The following is a 17,332-nucleotide window of genomic DNA, read 5'->3' as shown; positions in this document are numbered from 1 at the left end:
GAGGTTTCTTCCTGTTAAAAGGGAGTTTTTCCTTCCCACTGTCGCCAAAGTGCTGCTCACAGGGGGTCATATGATTGGTGGGTTTTTCTCTGTATCTATTATTGTACGATCTACTGTACGATATGAAGCGCCTTGAAGCGACTTTTGTTGTGATTTGGCGCTATATAAATAAAATTGAACTGAATTGAATTGAACATTTCTCCAAATGGTGAAGAGGGCTGCATGAAGGCATCTACTGTCTGGAGCTGTCGTCCATTTCTGTAAACTTCGCTCACCATCCATCCCTGAAGGTTCTCAGTTGGGTTTAGATCAGGGAGCACGCAGGATGGTCCAACAGAGTGATGTTATTCTCCTGGAAGAAGTCGTAGCGTTGTCCCGTTGATAAACCCAGTGGTTACCACACAGACGAGGGCCAGGTCAGGAGGGATGTTCTCTGCAACATCTGGACACAGCCAGCAGCTGTTTGACAGCCCTGCACCTCCTGATGTTCCACTGAAGGAAAAACCACCCCCTCCACTGTGGAGTGTAGAAAACACCTCAGCTCATGCGGTTCAACAACCCGACCACGTTCAAACAGGGAGCATCCTGACAGGAAAGGACAACGAAGCCACATTTTTGCACAGATTTGGCCTTTTAAAGGCATCAGCTGTAAAACAGCCAGCTTCAGTGTAAGCGTTGCTCTGTCTCACTCTCGGTTCTTCTTGTTTCATGTTGCAGCTCGAGTTGCAACCTTGTGAAGATCCAAACATGCAAAACAGGATGTTTTGACATTTTCAGAACTTTTGATCGGGACTGTTTGATGACGTCACACACTGATTCCAATTAATGAGTAAAATCAGTGACTGTTGTGTGTGCAGGGACAGCCTGAGTAAATAAACTTTATTACTCTCAGATTGTTTTTATTGAACCCGTCCAGCATTACTGTCTGTGTGTGTTTGCAGTACTCCTACTCTGTAGCAGTTTTAGGACATCTTCATCCCTCAGCGTGTGTGTGTCTGTGTGTGTGTGTCTGTGTGTGTGTGTCTGTGTGTGCGTGGGTTTGAATCGTGTTGCAGTCTTATCGCCCCCACCTGAAACACTCAAATCGCCAAACTCTCAAATGTTCCTGCAGGAAGTCTGTGGGTGAAGAGCGAAAAATAGAGACTCACCTTCTACATCCTGAAGCTGTTCCCTCCTACAGCAGGCCTCTGATGTGTGCGTGTGCGTGTTTTCATATCTCTGTGGGGACCAACAGTTTGAGACTCAAACCGTGTTTTCAGGGTTACAGTCAGGCTCAGGGTCATGTCAGCTGTGACACGTAAACAGACTCCATGTTATGAGCAGTGCTCCACATCAGGGGGCGGGACGAGGCTCATTATGGCAACGCCGCCCTTTAGCTCTTAGCTCAGGAACATCCTGACTGACTCTCTGGTCCCTGTAGCAGTGTGAGTGGGCGGGGCCTCCCCGTGCATGGTCACAGTGCAAACACGTGCACGCATCAACCACCTCATTAACGGGGGACGTTTCCTCTTTCGTCTTCTGTGCAGGCGTTCACATCTTCATCCTCATGTCCAAACGATGCTGGAGGTGGAGTCGATCATCCCGTCAAAACAAAACTTTTATGAAAGAAGGCGGATGCCAAACAAACCCGCTGGGACCATCTGCAGCTCTGACCCCGGGAAGGAGGAAGAACGCCGAGCTCCGCCTCCTGGTCCAGGAATACCAGGGCGAGGCGGGATAGCGTGGTTGCTCGCAGCGGAGGTGGATGTTTGTTCCCACATCCGTCCATTTAAAGTCTGCCTGGGCGAGGACTGCATCGTCCTACATCACAGAGCGCACACCATCGCCTCCGAGAGGAGAGAACAACCGGACAGGTGGAGTAATGCAGCCTGTCCTCATCAGTCTTACAGACAGAGCAGAAAGGGTCAGAGCGAAACCTGAACCCTGTGACCTTCGACCCCGAGGCAGCAGGATGAACCTCGGCGTCACACTGTCAGTGAAGCCAGATCATTAAAGATATCCTGATACGTTGACCTTGGATCCAGCAGGTCTGAGTGCAGCTCACAGCTACCACAGACGTCACTGTTCGGTTTGTTTCTTCCATTTGCTCTGTGGGAACAGAGTGTAATCAGAGTACTCTGTGGGGTCGTGTACACTGATTATGTGCTAATGGTGTCTCATAAAGACATAATGAGTGCGGCTGCACGCTCTTCACTCACACCTGCTGTCATAGAAACGCCTGAGACAGACGCCGTGCTCACATTAGCTCACGGCGTCGACGCCGATGCTAATCTCGTGCTCATTAAGCTGAGAGCCTGCCTCTGGACGCCAGCTCGCTCACGGGTCAGAGACGGCTTTAACCTGAACGCACGCGCAGCATTTGACTCAGTTTTAAAGCTGATCTGTGATCAGCAGCAGGGAGCTCAGAGTTTCAGGCACATTCATTCATCACAGTTTCATTCTCTGTCTCTGCTTCCTGGTCTGGTCTTTGTGGTCGATGCTGGTTTCCTGCTCCAGGTTTCAGGCCGTGGTCGGGTTGTGGGTTTGAATTCCTCTCGGGTCGTGACCTTTGACACGATTCATATCAGATTAACTCTCTCACGCGTTGCTTTTTGAGGTTAAAGAGTTCATTTGTTGTGCAAAGTGTTTCATTGGAGCTTTTTTAATGACATCACGTCCCCGTGCGTCTTCTTCTTTGGTGTTTAATGGCAGCAGCTGCAGAATCAGCAGGTCGGATGGAGACGGACGTGTCGTCTCCTCGTCTCAGACACTGAAAGAAACAAACATGCTGCTTCCATCATCGTCGCAGTCATGGCAACCACCAATAAAGTGACATCAGCGGGTAACGAGGTCGACCTGATTTCCCTCCGTCTCCGCCGGGTTAACGAGGCTCTGACCTCCCTCTCCTCCTCAGCAGGCGGCGTGTTGTTGTTGTGAACGTCTCGGCAGCATGAATTAAATCTGAGCTGCGGCTGAGCGCGAGAGGCGAGCCTCCACCTGCTGGGTAACACGGAGATGACTACGGGCGGAGGAGGCGGGAGGCTGGGCGGGAGCGCATCGTCAATGAATCCTGCAGAGTTTGGAGTTCAGTGAACGTAACACGACCCTCACCCAGCAGGGCGAGAGGCGGAGCACACGTCACCACATGAAGAGAACAGGGAGCTGTGAGAGTTGAACCTGTGGTCTCATGACTGCAGGGGGAGCTGCTTTACCTGCTGAGCCACTGAAGACTTCAGTCCAGCCTGAACCTGAGCTAACAGCAGTGTGAACCACAGAGAGCTGCACGTCACCTCAGAGGCTCTGATTGGTCCTCATACCAGCACCAAACATGGACTCCTCCTCCACAGGTGACGCAGCCTTCATGCTCAGTTTCTGTGCTGAGGCTTGTTTTCCTGCTCAGACTGTGTGCAGGTGTGTAGTGAAGGACCCGAGTCTGTTTTCTGCATCAGGCTTCATCCTGCTGAGGGTTCATCAGCGCTGAAGATGGTCCACGAGGGAACAACGCTACATCCATCCCGGAGCGTCAGCATCACAGTGTGGGTTCGACTCCCACTGCAGGTATGCAACAACTCAAACCAATAAACTCCAAACTAAAAACCTTCAAGCTAATAAACAAAATAAAAACCTAAACAACAACTAAAAGGAAACAAAACAAACAAACTCTAAAGCTCGCTGCGTCTCACTTGCGTTCGCTTCGTGGATTTGCGTTGTCATCAATTTGTGACTTCCTTCACCTGCGACACACCAGACTGAAGGTAAGACAAGGTGTGTGGGCGAGCTAGCTTGGACTAAGCTAGCTAGCTCAAGAGCTTCTTCTTACTTTGCTTAATGCTAACATGTTAGCTGTTAGCGCATTAGCTTTCTAATGAATAGCTAAGCTAGCTGGGGAGTTTTGTTGTAAATCTGAGCCATAACTCAGGTGGACCTGCTGCTAACACTGAGCCTAAAGACCATTTAAAACTGGTTCTTTGCTCAAGAGCACAGAAATCACAACCAAGTGTGGCTGCCATGAAGCAACAAGGAATAGTACAGCACATTACACCTGATGATGCTGCTCAGGTCCAAATGTTTAAAGTTCCACCTTAAAAATAATTCACTGTTATTGATAGATTGATTATTGATCAACAGCAGCAGAAATAAACTGACAGGAAACATCTTTAAACTCTAAACAGAATGCGAAACCAGGCCAGCAGAGTTACAGCTCACTGCAAACAATATTTTACTGATATTGGCAACATAATGGAAAAAGCTGCTGATGCTGTCAAAGCTTTAATAATGATTCTGCAAATATTGGACCAAATCTGACACAACGAATTCCTGAGTCACTGCCATCAGCAGAGAAATGTTCCTCACAGCAGTGGGAAAAGGAATCATTGAGACTGTAAACATGTAAATATAAAACATGCACTGATTGTAAAGAAGGTCATAGAAGGAATCTCAGAGCCACTGACATACATCTGCAACTTACTGCAACTTATACGGGGCGATCGTGGCTCAAGAGTTGGGAGTTTGTCTTGTAATCGGAAGGTTGCCGGTTCGAGCCCCGGCTTGGACAGTCTCGGTCGTTGTGTCCTTGGGCAAGACACTTCACCCGTTGCCCACTGGTGGTGGTCAGAGGGCCCGGTGGCGCCAGTGTCCGGCAGCCTCGCCTCTGTCAGTGCGCCCCAGGGTGGCTGTGGCTACAATGTAGCTGCCATCACCAGTGTGTGAGTATGTTTACATGAGTGTATATATATCTTTAAGTTGTTTTAAATAAATATATTTCTGATGGACGTAACAGGAAGAAAAAGTGTCGACTACTACTTACTGTTAGTTAGGAAACAGGGGGGTGGGGTTAAATAAGCCGATGCTTCTTCCTGCTGAGTTATTTGTGATTATTGTTTGACTTTGTTTGTTTGTCTTTTTTTCTCTGTTGTTGTTCAGAATAAAGATACAAAAAACAAAACTGACATTTGTTTGATGAAAGGTGAAAGGTCATTGTCAGGTGAGCTTTAACCTGCTGACCATGCTGTCCGTAGTATTGCCGTGAGCACGCTCTGACATGGAGACATGGGGTGGAGCGACGTGGAGCTCTGATGGTGCGACGGCTCATCTCAAACATGTTTGCTGACCTCCGGCCTGTTTTGTGCCGGCGAGACGACTCTATGAATAACTGAGTGGAAAGAGGAAGTCAGAGCGACAACTGACTCATCTGACTGCTCATCCATTTGTCTGTCTGCAGCAGGAACAACACCACCATGCTGCCGCCGCTGCACGCTGTCTGCGTCCTCTCAGGTGAGTGTAACCTGTAGGTCAGGGTCGCTCAGAGCTCCTCTGGGCTGTGGATGTTTGTCTGAGACTGCTGGACCTGGATCCTCACAGAAAAGTCAGAGTCTGGAATTAAAGCAGCCGAGGAGAAAATCTGTCAGGATCAAACTTTTCATGTGTCCAACGCGACACGGACGCTTCTTGAAAGCAGTGAGTTTACAGACGGAGGCCACAGCAGTCATTTAAGGAGGACCTGGTGCTGTCAGGACTTTTTGTTGTTTGGAAAACTCGAAGTGTTAAAGTTTTACCAAGAGAAACTCCAGACTGTGGGAAAGATGAGACCACAGACAGAGCGCTGGACGGACCACAAACACCTCACACCTGCAGGTCGTCAGTGGACACGCTTGAATCAGTTCAGTTCAGCTTTAATTATACAGCACCAAATCACAACAACAGTCACCTCGAGGTGCTTTATATTGCACAGTAGCTCGTACAATAATAGATACAGAGAAAAACCCAACAATCATATGACCCCCTGTGAGCAGCACTTTGGCGACAGTGGGAAGGAAAAACTCCCTTTTAACAGGAAGAAACCTCCAACAGAACCAGGCTCAGGGAGGGGCGGGGCCATCTGCTGTGATTGGTTGGGGTGAGAGAGCCAATAAAACCATTGATGATTTGAAATGATCCCAAAGCTGTCCTCGGATTGGTCAAATCAAACCTCTAAGTTTGTTATCCGGTCGTTAAGTGATGACACGACGAATCCTACTTCCTGGTCTAAAGTAGTCTGCGTTTAATATGGCTTTTGTGTTGTTAACATGTTTAATGTTTTGTATTTTCTTCTATTTAATCTCAAAAAGCTCCTAAAACAGTCAGTGATCACTGTTGACCTCCCTCGGCTTTTATTACCGCTAATCATTTATTTAAGCTCAGTTTTTAAAACCTTAGGATGTAACTACAGCCCAGCCCATGCAGCAGTATATGAATGACTAACCTCGTATTGTGGATGGATTATCTCAGTTGTTCTCCTGGCTGAAGTTTGGTCCTTTTACAGCATCCTGCCATGCGATTACATTTGTTCCTGACCACCGAGAACACTCACGTTAACTTTTATCGAGTGGGAAAAAGTTAGCTTGTTTATATTATGCTAACATAGCTGTGTCGCTAGCGGTCACGTAGCACATCATTATATAGCAGCTAGCCCAACTTCAGTAACCCTACAAACGTCACTGCTGTTTAGCTTTCTGTCTTCATTTATGCTGGAAGTGATAACAGAGCTGTACGTTTTAATTTGTTTCCAAAACCCCGCAGTCAGGACATGCTATATTGTATTTAGATAGAAGCTAGCGAGCTAACTCCCTGCTAACTTCTAACTCCGTTAAATGTCATAAATTCCGTTTTCATGGATGCCTGGATGTTAAACTCAATTGTTACACCTGGTAGAGCAGAACGCTGATCATTTTATTAAAGATGAAAGACTTTAGACAGTTTTTCAACTCTCAGTAATGCCACAGTGATCGTTTGATATATGGACCTGCAGCGGAGTTTAGACCCAGACACGGCTAGTGACGTCAGACTGAACAACCGGATAGAAAAAAAATCCTCCTGGATGTAAAGGGGCGTGGCCTTGCTGTCAGTGTTAAGCTGAGCTTAAATGTGTTCATGCTAACATCTCCTGTAATTATGAGCAATCAAAGGTCCTGAGTATGAAAGTGAGGTTTCTCAGATTGACACGTTTGAATGTTTCTCCACAGCAGCCTCACGTTACCATCAGCAGCCAGGAAAACAGATTTCTGTCTCTGACCCTAAAATGAGTGAAGCAGACAAATTAGACCACAAAGCTTTGAAAGGTCACGACCCCGCCTCCTCAGGTCGCCGTGAGGTCTTCGTATCTGCAGATGATACGTTTTCTGTGTGTTTGCGGTAAAACGGCTCCGTGATCATTACCTGACAGAAGAACGTGACGCACCTGTCACGGCATGGCTGGCTGTAGCTCAGGTGGCAGAGCAGGTCAGCCACTAATCAGAAGGTCGGTGGTTCGATCCCAGGCTGCCTCCTGGCTGCATGCCAAATGTCCTTGGCCAAGATACTAACCCCGTGTTTGCCTGGTGGTGGTCAGAGGGCCCGGTGGCCTCGCCTCTGTCAGTGCGCCCCAGGGTGGCTGTGGCTACAATGTAGCTGCCATCACCAATGTGTGGATGACTGAATGTAGTGTAAAGCGCTATACAAATACAGGCCATTTACCTGTCTGAAAGCTCACTCGGTTTGCCGCTGCGTGCTCTGAATATTCATGAATAAGAGTTCAAAAAAACACGGCTCACATTCTTTCTTCCTGCTGTTCGTTTTTAAACCGTTTCTGATTTCTGGGGCTGACTCTCAGTGTTTGCAGCTCGTCTGGAAGCCTCGGCGCTCAGCGGCGAGCCGTGACATCGTGTCTGCTGGAGCAGCAGCTTCAGTCAGACTGGTGATGATGGTTTCCAGTATCGGCTGTCCGCTCTGACATCATCAGGTGTCTTTTTAACTCACTCCTGTGTTTGTCTTCCTGTCAGCGCTGACCTGTGTGTCAGCGGTCACCATGGAGACAGTGGTGGGCCACGTCGGGACAAAGGTGATGCTGCCGTGTCGCACAGGGGCGGGCAAACAGGGCGGAGTGGAGGTGTGCTGGGGGCGGGGCAAACCTTCACTGTTCACCTGCCACAACGCTGTGATCAACAGCGCTGCAGCCCGCATCACCTACAGGAAGTCACAGAGGTGAGCGCAGGTGTGCGTCCCATCAGAGCAGACTGTAGCTTCCTGTCAGCACGTGGAGTAAAACCGGCCTTCGTCCCTCCTGTGCAGGTACTCTGTGTCTGCCTCCTCCTCCTCTCTGTCCATCTTCCACTCACAGCCGTCAGACTCGGGTTTCTACCACTGCAGAGTTCAGGTGCCCGGACTCTTCAACGACCAGACCTTTACTGTCCACCTCATCATCCTCAGCAGCCGTACGTCCACACACGCCTGTTCAGAGCGCTGAAAACAACATGAAAACCTCAAAGTGTTTGTTTGTCTTTCGCCTGCAGCTCGCTCTGTGGCCGTAACAGAAAACACTGAGCTCTCAGACGGGGACCTGAACGCACCGCACACCACCACAGGTACCGTTCTCTTTCTCACTGCATGTCTTTACACTCATAGAAGAGTCGCCCCCTGCTGGTCATTAATAATAATAATAATAATAATAATAATACATTTTATTTGAAAGTGCCTTTCAGAGCACTCAAAGTCACTGTACACAGTAATGAAAAAAGCAACATAAAAGCCAGCAGTTTACACAATCATAAAAGAATAAGACATAAGACACATTTAAAATAGCCGAGTGGAGAGGTTATGTGGGATAAACTATTTTGAACTAGTGAGTTTTGAGTTCGGACTTAAAGAAAGAGAAGGAAGAGAAATTATATTTTAGTGTTCGTTTGGAGCTTCAAGAAGCTGCTCGCTGATGCTTCATGCTGTCAGTACAGGAAGCTGTTTGTGTGACGCGGCGTTACCCTGCAGCTGTTGCTAACGTGAGGTCACAGCCGTGACCCTGTGAGCGTCACACAAACACGTCCTCATGTTCAGCATCTTTAAATCTGAACACAAAGTGCGGTCAAGTCAGACGTAAACAAGCATCATCTGTTGGCCAGGTCACATCGCCCAGGAGGCAGGAAGTGACATCACAGGAGACGACACCACGCAGCCAGTGGTGGCTCTGGTTCAGGTACAAACACTTCATGTTTATGTGTTGATGTGTTATGTGTTTCTTTGTTTGTTTTTATTTGTATTTGTTTGTTTGTTGACAGTCAGCTGAGCAGCAGGTAAACGTTCTGCAGACGTTTGTTGGAAACACAGTGAGAGCTTCCTCCCTCGTCTTCATCCCAGCTCTGCTGCTGACCGCAGCTTACAGTCAGTACACACACACACACACACACACACACACACACACACACACACACACACACACACACTGCTTGCACACATTTAAAAACAGTTTTTGATGTTTTTCTCTTTTCGTTTTTGTCGAACCTGTGAAACAGCGCCACTCTCCTATACGTTCACGTTGTGGTTGAAAGCGGTACTGCAGCTGTGGTCACAATAAACCTTCACTGTGGAGAAGTGGTAAACAGCGCCACCCACATACATGCAGTCATTTAGTGGTCACAGCTGGTACTGCACAGTATGAGTATCCCCGCGGGAGACCGGGGTTCGATTCCCCGACCGGGAGGCGTGATGTTCTTCACCTCCATTATTGACTCTTGTAAAGCTGCTGCTTTGTCGAGACATGAGCATAGACACTTCTGTGTTCATGTCTCAGCTGACTGCAGGTTTCCAACATTATAAACACTCCATCTGCATAACTGCTGAGACTAACACTGGGTCAGCTCGGGCTCATCGTTGATCATTTACACACTGTCACACCTGTTCAGCCAATCACATTCATTCAGGGCCTGAAAGCTGACAACCACCACCCTGACCCCTGACCCCGTTATCTCTGACTGAGGTTTAGTTTTTGTTGAACTCAGAGAAAGCCTGGATCTGTGACAGGAAGTGTGTTTGTGTTCCTGCAGGAGTCTGGAGGTCCAAACAGGAAGCAAAGAGGAGGCCAGACCAATCAGAGAAGGAGGAGGAGAGCAGCGCCGTGTGACACCGACCTGATTATGAAAGTGTTTGAATTCCCATCTGGAACATCTCGGAAAGCCTCAGTCGAACGTTCTCTGCACAAGAAGCAAAATAAATCTGCTGCACTCACCTCAGGAGTGATGTCACTCACGTCACAGGTGGACGCCCTCGCCCCTGAGTGACACGTGTCCTCTGTGAGCTGTGACAGGAGCGATGTTTGTTAATAAACTCCATCGTCAGACTGTGCTTAATGTGTTTAATAAAGTTTTCATGTAAACAGTGAAGAAGTCACTCAGTGTAACTCAGGTAACTGACTCCGCCTGTCTGACATCATCAACAACGTACCTTCAGTCAGCTTTTAGCCTCATGCTCGGTCTGAGCTCCAGCAGGTCATCTCCACATGTCTACCCGCCTAAATGCTGAGAGCAGGCCTGTGATTGGCTGATTAAATATTTGGACTAACGGTGTACCCAATAAAGTGGCTGCTCTGCCTGTTTCCTTGTTCTTGTGCTTCACACAGTTTGCAGAACTTTGTAAGGAAGCTGCTGATAACAGTAAAAACGTTGGCTCAGGTCTCACCACGCTGAGCTGTCACTTTATTAGGTACACCTGTCCCACAGCAGCAGCAGCTCATGTGGAGCTCAGAGCGACCATCAGGACAAAGATGGCTGAACAGGTTTGTTGACGTCACGCAGGCTGCTGTGCTGGGGTTTTCAGCTCCAGGGTTTACTGGGAATGGTCCAACATGAGGAAATCTCCAGTGAGCAGCAGCTCCCTGTGAGAGGAGCATGTCACAGCAGCAGCTCCAATACCAGAGTGTGCAGGAGAGCCTCCATTGTCAGCATCAGCAGGACAGCTGTGGGTCAGTCGGAGAGGGTGGAGTGTTTGAGGTGTCTGCCCCACGCTCTGATCTCATATTATTTGAGCCTGTTAGCAGCACAGCTCTCAGCCTCATGGCCATGCAGGCTGCAGACACCTGTCCACGTCAGGCACGAGGTACAGAAAACACCTGTTAGTTTTACATGTTTTATTGTTTTTATTCACTTCCGTTATTTTTTTATGAGGTTGCATGTTTGCTTTTTTGTTTTTGTTTGTTTGGTTTCTTAATAAGTGAAACGATTTCTAAACTGTCGAAATGTCCCCTCCTGCTGTGATCAGCTGTAGTACTGCTGTCAGACAGCAGGGGGCAGGCCGACCATCGTAGTTATGTCATAGTCACTTTCAGGTAAGACACGTTGTGGATAAAACGAGTACTGCAGGATTAGGAAAAGAATTACTCCTCGTTAGTATAGTGGTGAGTATCCCCGCCTGTCACGCGGGAGACCGGGGTTCGATTCCCCGACGGGGAGAAAATCTTTTTCACCTCCGTGATTCACACATACAGACCAGAACAGGCTCTTGTTTTTATTGGACAAACACACTGTGGAAGCTCCGCGTAATGCTGAACAGACACTGTGCGACGTTTGGCCCGTTTTGAGTCGTGCGACCGTTTTGGCGATCGGCCCGATTTTGGCCTTCATCGTGCGTCGTGTCGTATACGTGGGGTAACGAGACGCGATTAACACCTCACGACCAGCTCCCGATCATCAATGGCTTGATTTGAAATCCTCGCGACCGTCGTGAGGGTGTCAGCGCAGCTTCTCACACTGCGCACGCGCAAACACAAGTGTCAGCGAAAAAGACGGAGCAGCGGTGCAGCCTGTGATCGGGACACAAGCGACGGAGGCACAACTTTTGTGGCCTCACAAAATGATCACGACCACAACGACCGTGAAAATAGTTGGATTTACATCGCTGCTCAATCACAGCTGATCATGTTTTTCATCAGCAATTTAGCAAAGCTGGTGGTGTGTGTGTGTGTGTGTGTGTGTGTGTGTGTGTGTGTGTGTGTGTGTGTGTGTGTGTGTGTGAGAGAGACAGAGAGGGAGAGCGATAAGCTTCATGTTATGGACGCACAGTGTGACTCGGGTCGCATCAGAGCATCGTGACCTATGAACTTCTAACCCCTGCGAGTCAATCGTGCAGTTTGAGCAGAAGCTGAATAACACGACTGAAAAAAATTGCGCAGTGTAGCCCAGCATTAGACAGCAGGAGAAACAGAAACACCAGGTGGAGAAAATAACATACAGTTAATCACTGAAAGAAAAGTCAGTGAAAAACTATGTTAGAATAAAATTGGCTTCACAGAGTAAAATAAACGAGTTCATTATACTTTATAAGAATAATAAAACAACATAAAAGTGAAACCACACAGAAATCAGAATGAGGTCAAAATAATCAGCACTTAACGATCGATCACAAACTCATCAACTAATAATTTCTTTATCATTTCAAGTCAAACTTTATTGTCATCTCTGCTGTATCCGGTTACATCAGGACAAAAAACAACAATAAACAGAAATAAAAGAAGAAAATAAATATACACTTCAGACTAAGAGGACTGAGAGAAATTATAATTTAACATTTACAGTTAACAGTGGTTTAAAGTGACCAGTGCAGCAGCCTGTCCACAGAAGCAGTGGTGTGGAGCACATAGACTCAGCTAACGGAGTGTGTGTGAGTGTGTGTGTGTGAGTGTGTGTGTGTGAGTGTGTGTGTGTGTGTGTGTGTGAGTGTGAGTGTGTGTGTGTGTGTGAGTGTGTGTGTGTGTGTGTGAGTGTGTGTGTGAGTGTGTGTGTGTGTGTGAGTGTGTGTGTGTGTGTGTGTGTGTGTGTGTGTGTGTGAGTGTGTGTGAGTGTGTGAGTGTGTGTGAGAGTGTGAGTGTGTGAGAGTGTGTGTGTGTGTGTGTGTGTGTGTGTGGTGGGGGAGCAGGAGAGCTGGTGGTGAGTTCATGATGCTGATGGCTTGTGGGAAAAAGCTGTCTCGCAGTCTGGATGATCGGGCCCCCTGGATGGGAGGAGGGAAAGGAGTCCGTGTGAGTGCTGTTAACAGTCTCTACCGTGGAACCGTGGATGCTGAGCGGTGTGTGGGTGGAGCGAGTCTTCCTGAAGCCGACGATCATCTCCTTGCTTTTGTTCACATTCAGTGTTAGGTTGTTTTCACTGCACCAGAGCGCCAGCTGCTGAACCGCACATCTGTACACTGACTCGTCGTTGTTGCTGATGAGACCAACCACGGCTGTGTCGCCAGCGAACTTGTTGATGTAGCTGGAGCTGTGTAGGGCGGCGCAGTCGAGGAGGGTGAACAACAGAGGGCTGAGAACACAGCCCTGAGGAGCTCCTGTGCTCAGCCTGACGATTCGGACGGACTGAGGCGGAGGTGAAGTGCAGTGGAAACAGCATCCTCGTCGACCTGTTGGGCTGGTGTGCAGACTGCAGCGGGTCCAGAGCGGAGCAGGTCGCTCTTCACATGTGCCATGACAAGTCTGTCGAAGCACTTCATGATGATGGGGGTCAGGGCGACGGGTAATCATTCAGGCAGGATCCTGAGGATGTCTTTGGCACTGTGGTGGTGGACTTGAAGCACGCTGGACAATCATCTGGCTCAGTGATGAGTTGAAAATGTCTGACATCGGCCAGCTGATCAGCGCGGTCTCTCGGCACGCGACCTGGGATGTTGTCTGGTCCAGCAGCAGGGGGGGGTCTCACGCTGCAGGCAGACAGATGGTCTGGTCGGTGGTGGGGGGCGTGGCTTTCTTCGCTTGTGTATTGTTCAGGGCATCAAACTGTGTCTCAGGAAGTGCGGCATCTCCATCACAGCTGCTTGGAGCTTGTACTATGTGACACCTGAATGCCACAAACTGTGACAGTCTTTGTGTTGTGGACGCTCTGGATCTTCTTCTTCAATTTCTTTTCTGGATGATTTGAAAATGATAAATTTAAGATTTCATTGGAGATGTTCAGTGTTTTCATTTGAGTCTTTTTCAGATCAGCTGATCAGAGCGCAGCTGAAACTTTATGTATAAATAGACCCTGTGCACGAGAAAATGCTAACTTCCTGGTTTGAGGCCGGGCGTGGGGTTGTACATTTCCGGTAGCTTTACTTGCTGCAAAGATATCCTCCACAATCATGTCCAAAACTCAAAAACGGAAAGATGGCGTTAAGTTACAAAGAGCAGGAGGTGGGAACACTCACCGCTGCTGTGGGCGGTCGTGGCTCAAGAGTTGAGAGTTCGTCTTGTAATCGGAAGGTTGCCTGTTCGAGCCCCGGCTCGGACAGTCTCGGTCGTTGTGTCCTTGGGCAAGACACTTCACCTGCCACCTACTGGTGACTTGTGTGGACTTGGTACAGCTAAATATCCCAGAATGCATTTCATCCAAAAACTCAAACGCTGCAATGGTGGACGAGCGACGCTAAAAACTCTTAAATATTTCTGGGTCACAAAATAAGCTTTTAAGTTATTTTCAAGCGAGAATGTAGCTGTGTAAACTTCACATATCTGCTCGATTTATCAAGATATCACATATTTCCAAACGCGCTCCGATGTTTTCAGAGACGTCTGTGACCCGCCAGCTCCACAGCAGACAGCGAGGTCGAGAACAGCGGACTCCCGGCACATCGTAACACCGCCGTCACTCCTAAAACGTTGTCATTAACGTGGCTTCACTCCACATCAGCCGCTTTGCTAAAACGCCGGCGCCGGCACATGAGGACGCTGTCAGAGCCCGTCAACGACGTGGATTAGCTGCGTATATACGAATGTGAATCGCGTGATTGGCTGGAGCAGCCGGTCACTCACTGACTCACACTGCAAAACAGACTTTTTACGTGTTTATTTTCATTTCAATGCAGGTTCGGTTTTTGTGCGCAGAGACCGTGCAACAGTACGTGACTGCAACTGCGCGCAGCTTAGAGGGAACGTTAGTGATGAGTCTTCCCGCCGGTCACGTGGGAGACGGGGGTTCGATTCCCTGACTGTGTGGGAGTGGCCTGAGTGAAGAGGGTTACTCAGATTGACGGGTGGGCAGAGATGTCAAACGTACGGCCTGCGGGCTGAAGAAGGGACGGGGGCAGACGTTCTCAGGCAGCCTTTCCATCAGCACGTTTTGTGTAACGTGACGGAACAAGTGGAAAAAAACGAGCATCAGGCTGCGAAGCTGAGCACAGACTTTATGAAGCTGGATCAAGTCAGACCTGCTGTTATTGGCCAGCCCTAAACCTCGTGTGTGTCACGTATAGACGGGGGTTCGATTCCCTGACAGGCAGCTGTGCAGGTTGGAATTTATCAGTGACAGACACGTCTCACATGAATGATCCCTCTGTGTCAGATCCACGTCGTAACTCAGTGACCAGAACACATTTTAGACCCAGACGTGAACCCGGCGCGGACCTGAGAAACGTAACAACAGCGCCGGGGTTCCCTGCTGTGGTCAAAGGTGGTACTGCAGTGTGTGAGACGCTACGACTAGGGCTGGGTATCGTCACTGATTTCTAGAATCGATTTAATTCCGATTCACAAGGTCCCGAATCGATTCGATCCACGATTCGATTTAATTTGATTTAATTCGATTCTATTCGATTTAAATCTGGGAAATTTTGACAGTCAGAAATATTATAATTCAGATCAGTACATTTAGAAAGAAAAGAAAGAAAGTGTACTTTATTGGTCCCGGACTTGTGCGTAACAAGCAAGCGAATAATGAAGAAAAGGAAACTGTTCTTGAAGTACAGAGAGAGAGAGAGAGCTGTGCATCGCGGTGGAAGCAAAACAGTAAAAGTCAGAGTGAATTCATGACGATGTTCATGTGAAGCGTAGTTTGGATCTTCTTTTGCTGCTGGTTCGGTCAATATTGTTTGGAGAGACATCAAACTAACAGCTTTAGAATCAGCGCATAAAGGGCGTGAACACAAAGCGCCGACAGATCAGAATCAGCAGCTGTCGGCTTTCAGCCCCGACTGTGAGAAAGTCACATCTCACTGATTCTGATCCGCGGGTCGCGCTGTGTGTTTACGTCTTTGTGCAGAATCCGTGTTCCTGCTCTCATTTACTGTCTTAGCTGTTTGGTGGTTGTTGAAATTTTGTGAGATGTCACCAGAGATTCTGGCATTTCGGGCAAAATAAATTTATATTAAAAAATCGATTCAGGATTTTAATGAATCGATTTTACGTTATCCGAGCCAGAATCGATTTTAATCGATGAATCGATTATAAAAACCCAGCCCTAGCTACGACCTCCCACAGGAAAATGTTTTTATTTTAATGAAACATAAAAATGAAGCAAATTATTTCCTTTTTTCATTTCTGGAGGCTGAAAAAATCTTTCTTTAAAATATGTGTCATGAGTCCAGCTGCAGATATTTCTTACAGCGGGCTGTCAGAGGTGAAAAAGGGAAGTGAAAGCATCCAGGGTGTAGTCACAGGAAACAGCCTCCATCAGCTGCTGCAAACAGGAAACCATGGTGACCACTGCTCTCCAACCACACAACAAACAGCTCTGTGGTGGATGCTGATGGTGTTCCCTCCCTCACATGTGTAGAAATGTGGGTCAGTGCAGGAAACTGACCCTCAGATCTCAGGTTACATCACCCACAGTCACATCCTGGTGTTTCTTACACACTGTGTGATGCTGTCATGGCCGACATCACTGGTTCCATTCAAAGCACGGCAGTGAAACAAACATCTGTCAGGGGTTTCTCCACCCAGCAGCAGGAAGTCAGACACAAGGAACAACACAGGATCAGGACCTTTCAAAATAAGAGAACCAGTGGCCTGTGCTGGCTTAGATCTGCATCTCTGGTACACAGTAGCTCCACTGTGCTGATGCTAAAACCAGACATGAAAGCACAAACACCCCGATGAGTCAGAATGCTGCCACCACCGTGCTTCACTGCGGGGGCGTGGCCTCTGCCGTCTTCCTCCAACCACGAGCAGCGTCTCAGCTTGTCTGGCCGAAGGACGCTTCAGCCTGCAGGACCTTTGTCCTGCTCGTCCTTCAGTCTGGCTGCAGGCGTCTGTCCAGCTCACCTGAGACCTCTGTTTGTTCCTGTCCACGGTTCAGTGACGTCTTCTTTAGGACTAAACCTCCCACAAGTGTCTCTCCAGTAGTTCTGGACTGTTTGCAGACTCTGTGGCTGAGGCTACGTCCACAATGAAACACGTTTCTGTTTAAAAACGCAACGTTTGGCCTCCCGTCCACACTGAGACGGCGTTTTCCTCAAGGAGAAACGCAGCGTTTTGAAAACGAGTACATTTCAAAACGGAGCTGTCGTCGCAGTGTGGACACTCGAACACGCAGACTTTCTAAAACGATGATGCATTTTAGTCATGTGATGCAGTCACGTGACCAAATCAAGCGGAGGACACTACACAGCAGCTGTTTTGTTTGCTCTCAGCTTTGACGGCCCTGTTACAGATCTGTGCTGCAGACAGCTTTCCTTCAAATCTTTAATTCTCACTTGAGTTTGTGCTTTGGACCGTTTCAATGTGGACGCACGGCTCTGTGAAAACGACTGGAAACGCTAGCGTGGACGCCGTTTTCAGATCTATCCGGCCGGTGTGGACGTGGCCTCAGTGTGTAGTCGTCCTGATCCT

The 17,332-nt window shown here is 48.3% G+C and overlaps 1 protein-coding gene and 1 non-coding gene across 3 annotated transcripts; both read left to right on the top strand.

The window, feature by feature from the left end:
* Positions 1-3,403: 3,403 nt before the first annotated feature.
* On the top strand, positions 3,404-10,107 carry LOC146700968 (hepatitis A virus cellular receptor 2 homolog). 2 transcript variants are annotated; one of them, XM_085471246.1, is made up of 7 exons: positions 3,404-3,537; positions 7,776-7,977; positions 8,065-8,207; positions 8,286-8,357; positions 8,889-8,962; positions 9,045-9,147; positions 9,810-10,107. In XM_085471246.1, the coding sequence occupies exons 2-7, from the start codon at positions 7,802-7,804 to the stop codon at positions 9,884-9,886; spliced, it is 645 nt and encodes a 214-aa protein (XP_085327372.1). In that variant the 5' UTR covers positions 3,404-3,537; positions 7,776-7,801; the 3' UTR covers positions 9,887-10,107. The 2 variants fall into 2 exon arrangements, with proteins under 2 accessions (XP_085327372.1, XP_085327371.1); XM_085471245.1 differs by lacking the exon at positions 3,404-3,537 and adding an exon at positions 5,139-5,253.
* A 1,031-nt stretch (positions 10,108-11,138) lies between these two features.
* On the top strand, positions 11,139-11,210 carry trnad-guc (transfer RNA aspartic acid (anticodon GUC)). The gene has a single exon. It is a non-coding gene; the product is annotated as a tRNA-Asp (tRNA).
* The last annotated feature ends 6,122 nt before the right edge of the window (positions 11,211-17,332 follow it).

Source organism: Copadichromis virginalis, linkage group LG10 (assembly GCF_057382275.1).
Source record: "Copadichromis virginalis isolate Kocher_CV1m ecotype Utaka linkage group LG10, C_Virginalis_male_GT1.1, whole genome shotgun sequence".
Taxonomy (NCBI): domain Eukaryota; kingdom Metazoa; phylum Chordata; class Actinopteri; order Cichliformes; family Cichlidae; genus Copadichromis; species Copadichromis virginalis.
The sequence above is the reverse complement of the archived record's forward strand: the minus strand, read 5'-3'. Positions and strand labels throughout refer to the sequence as shown.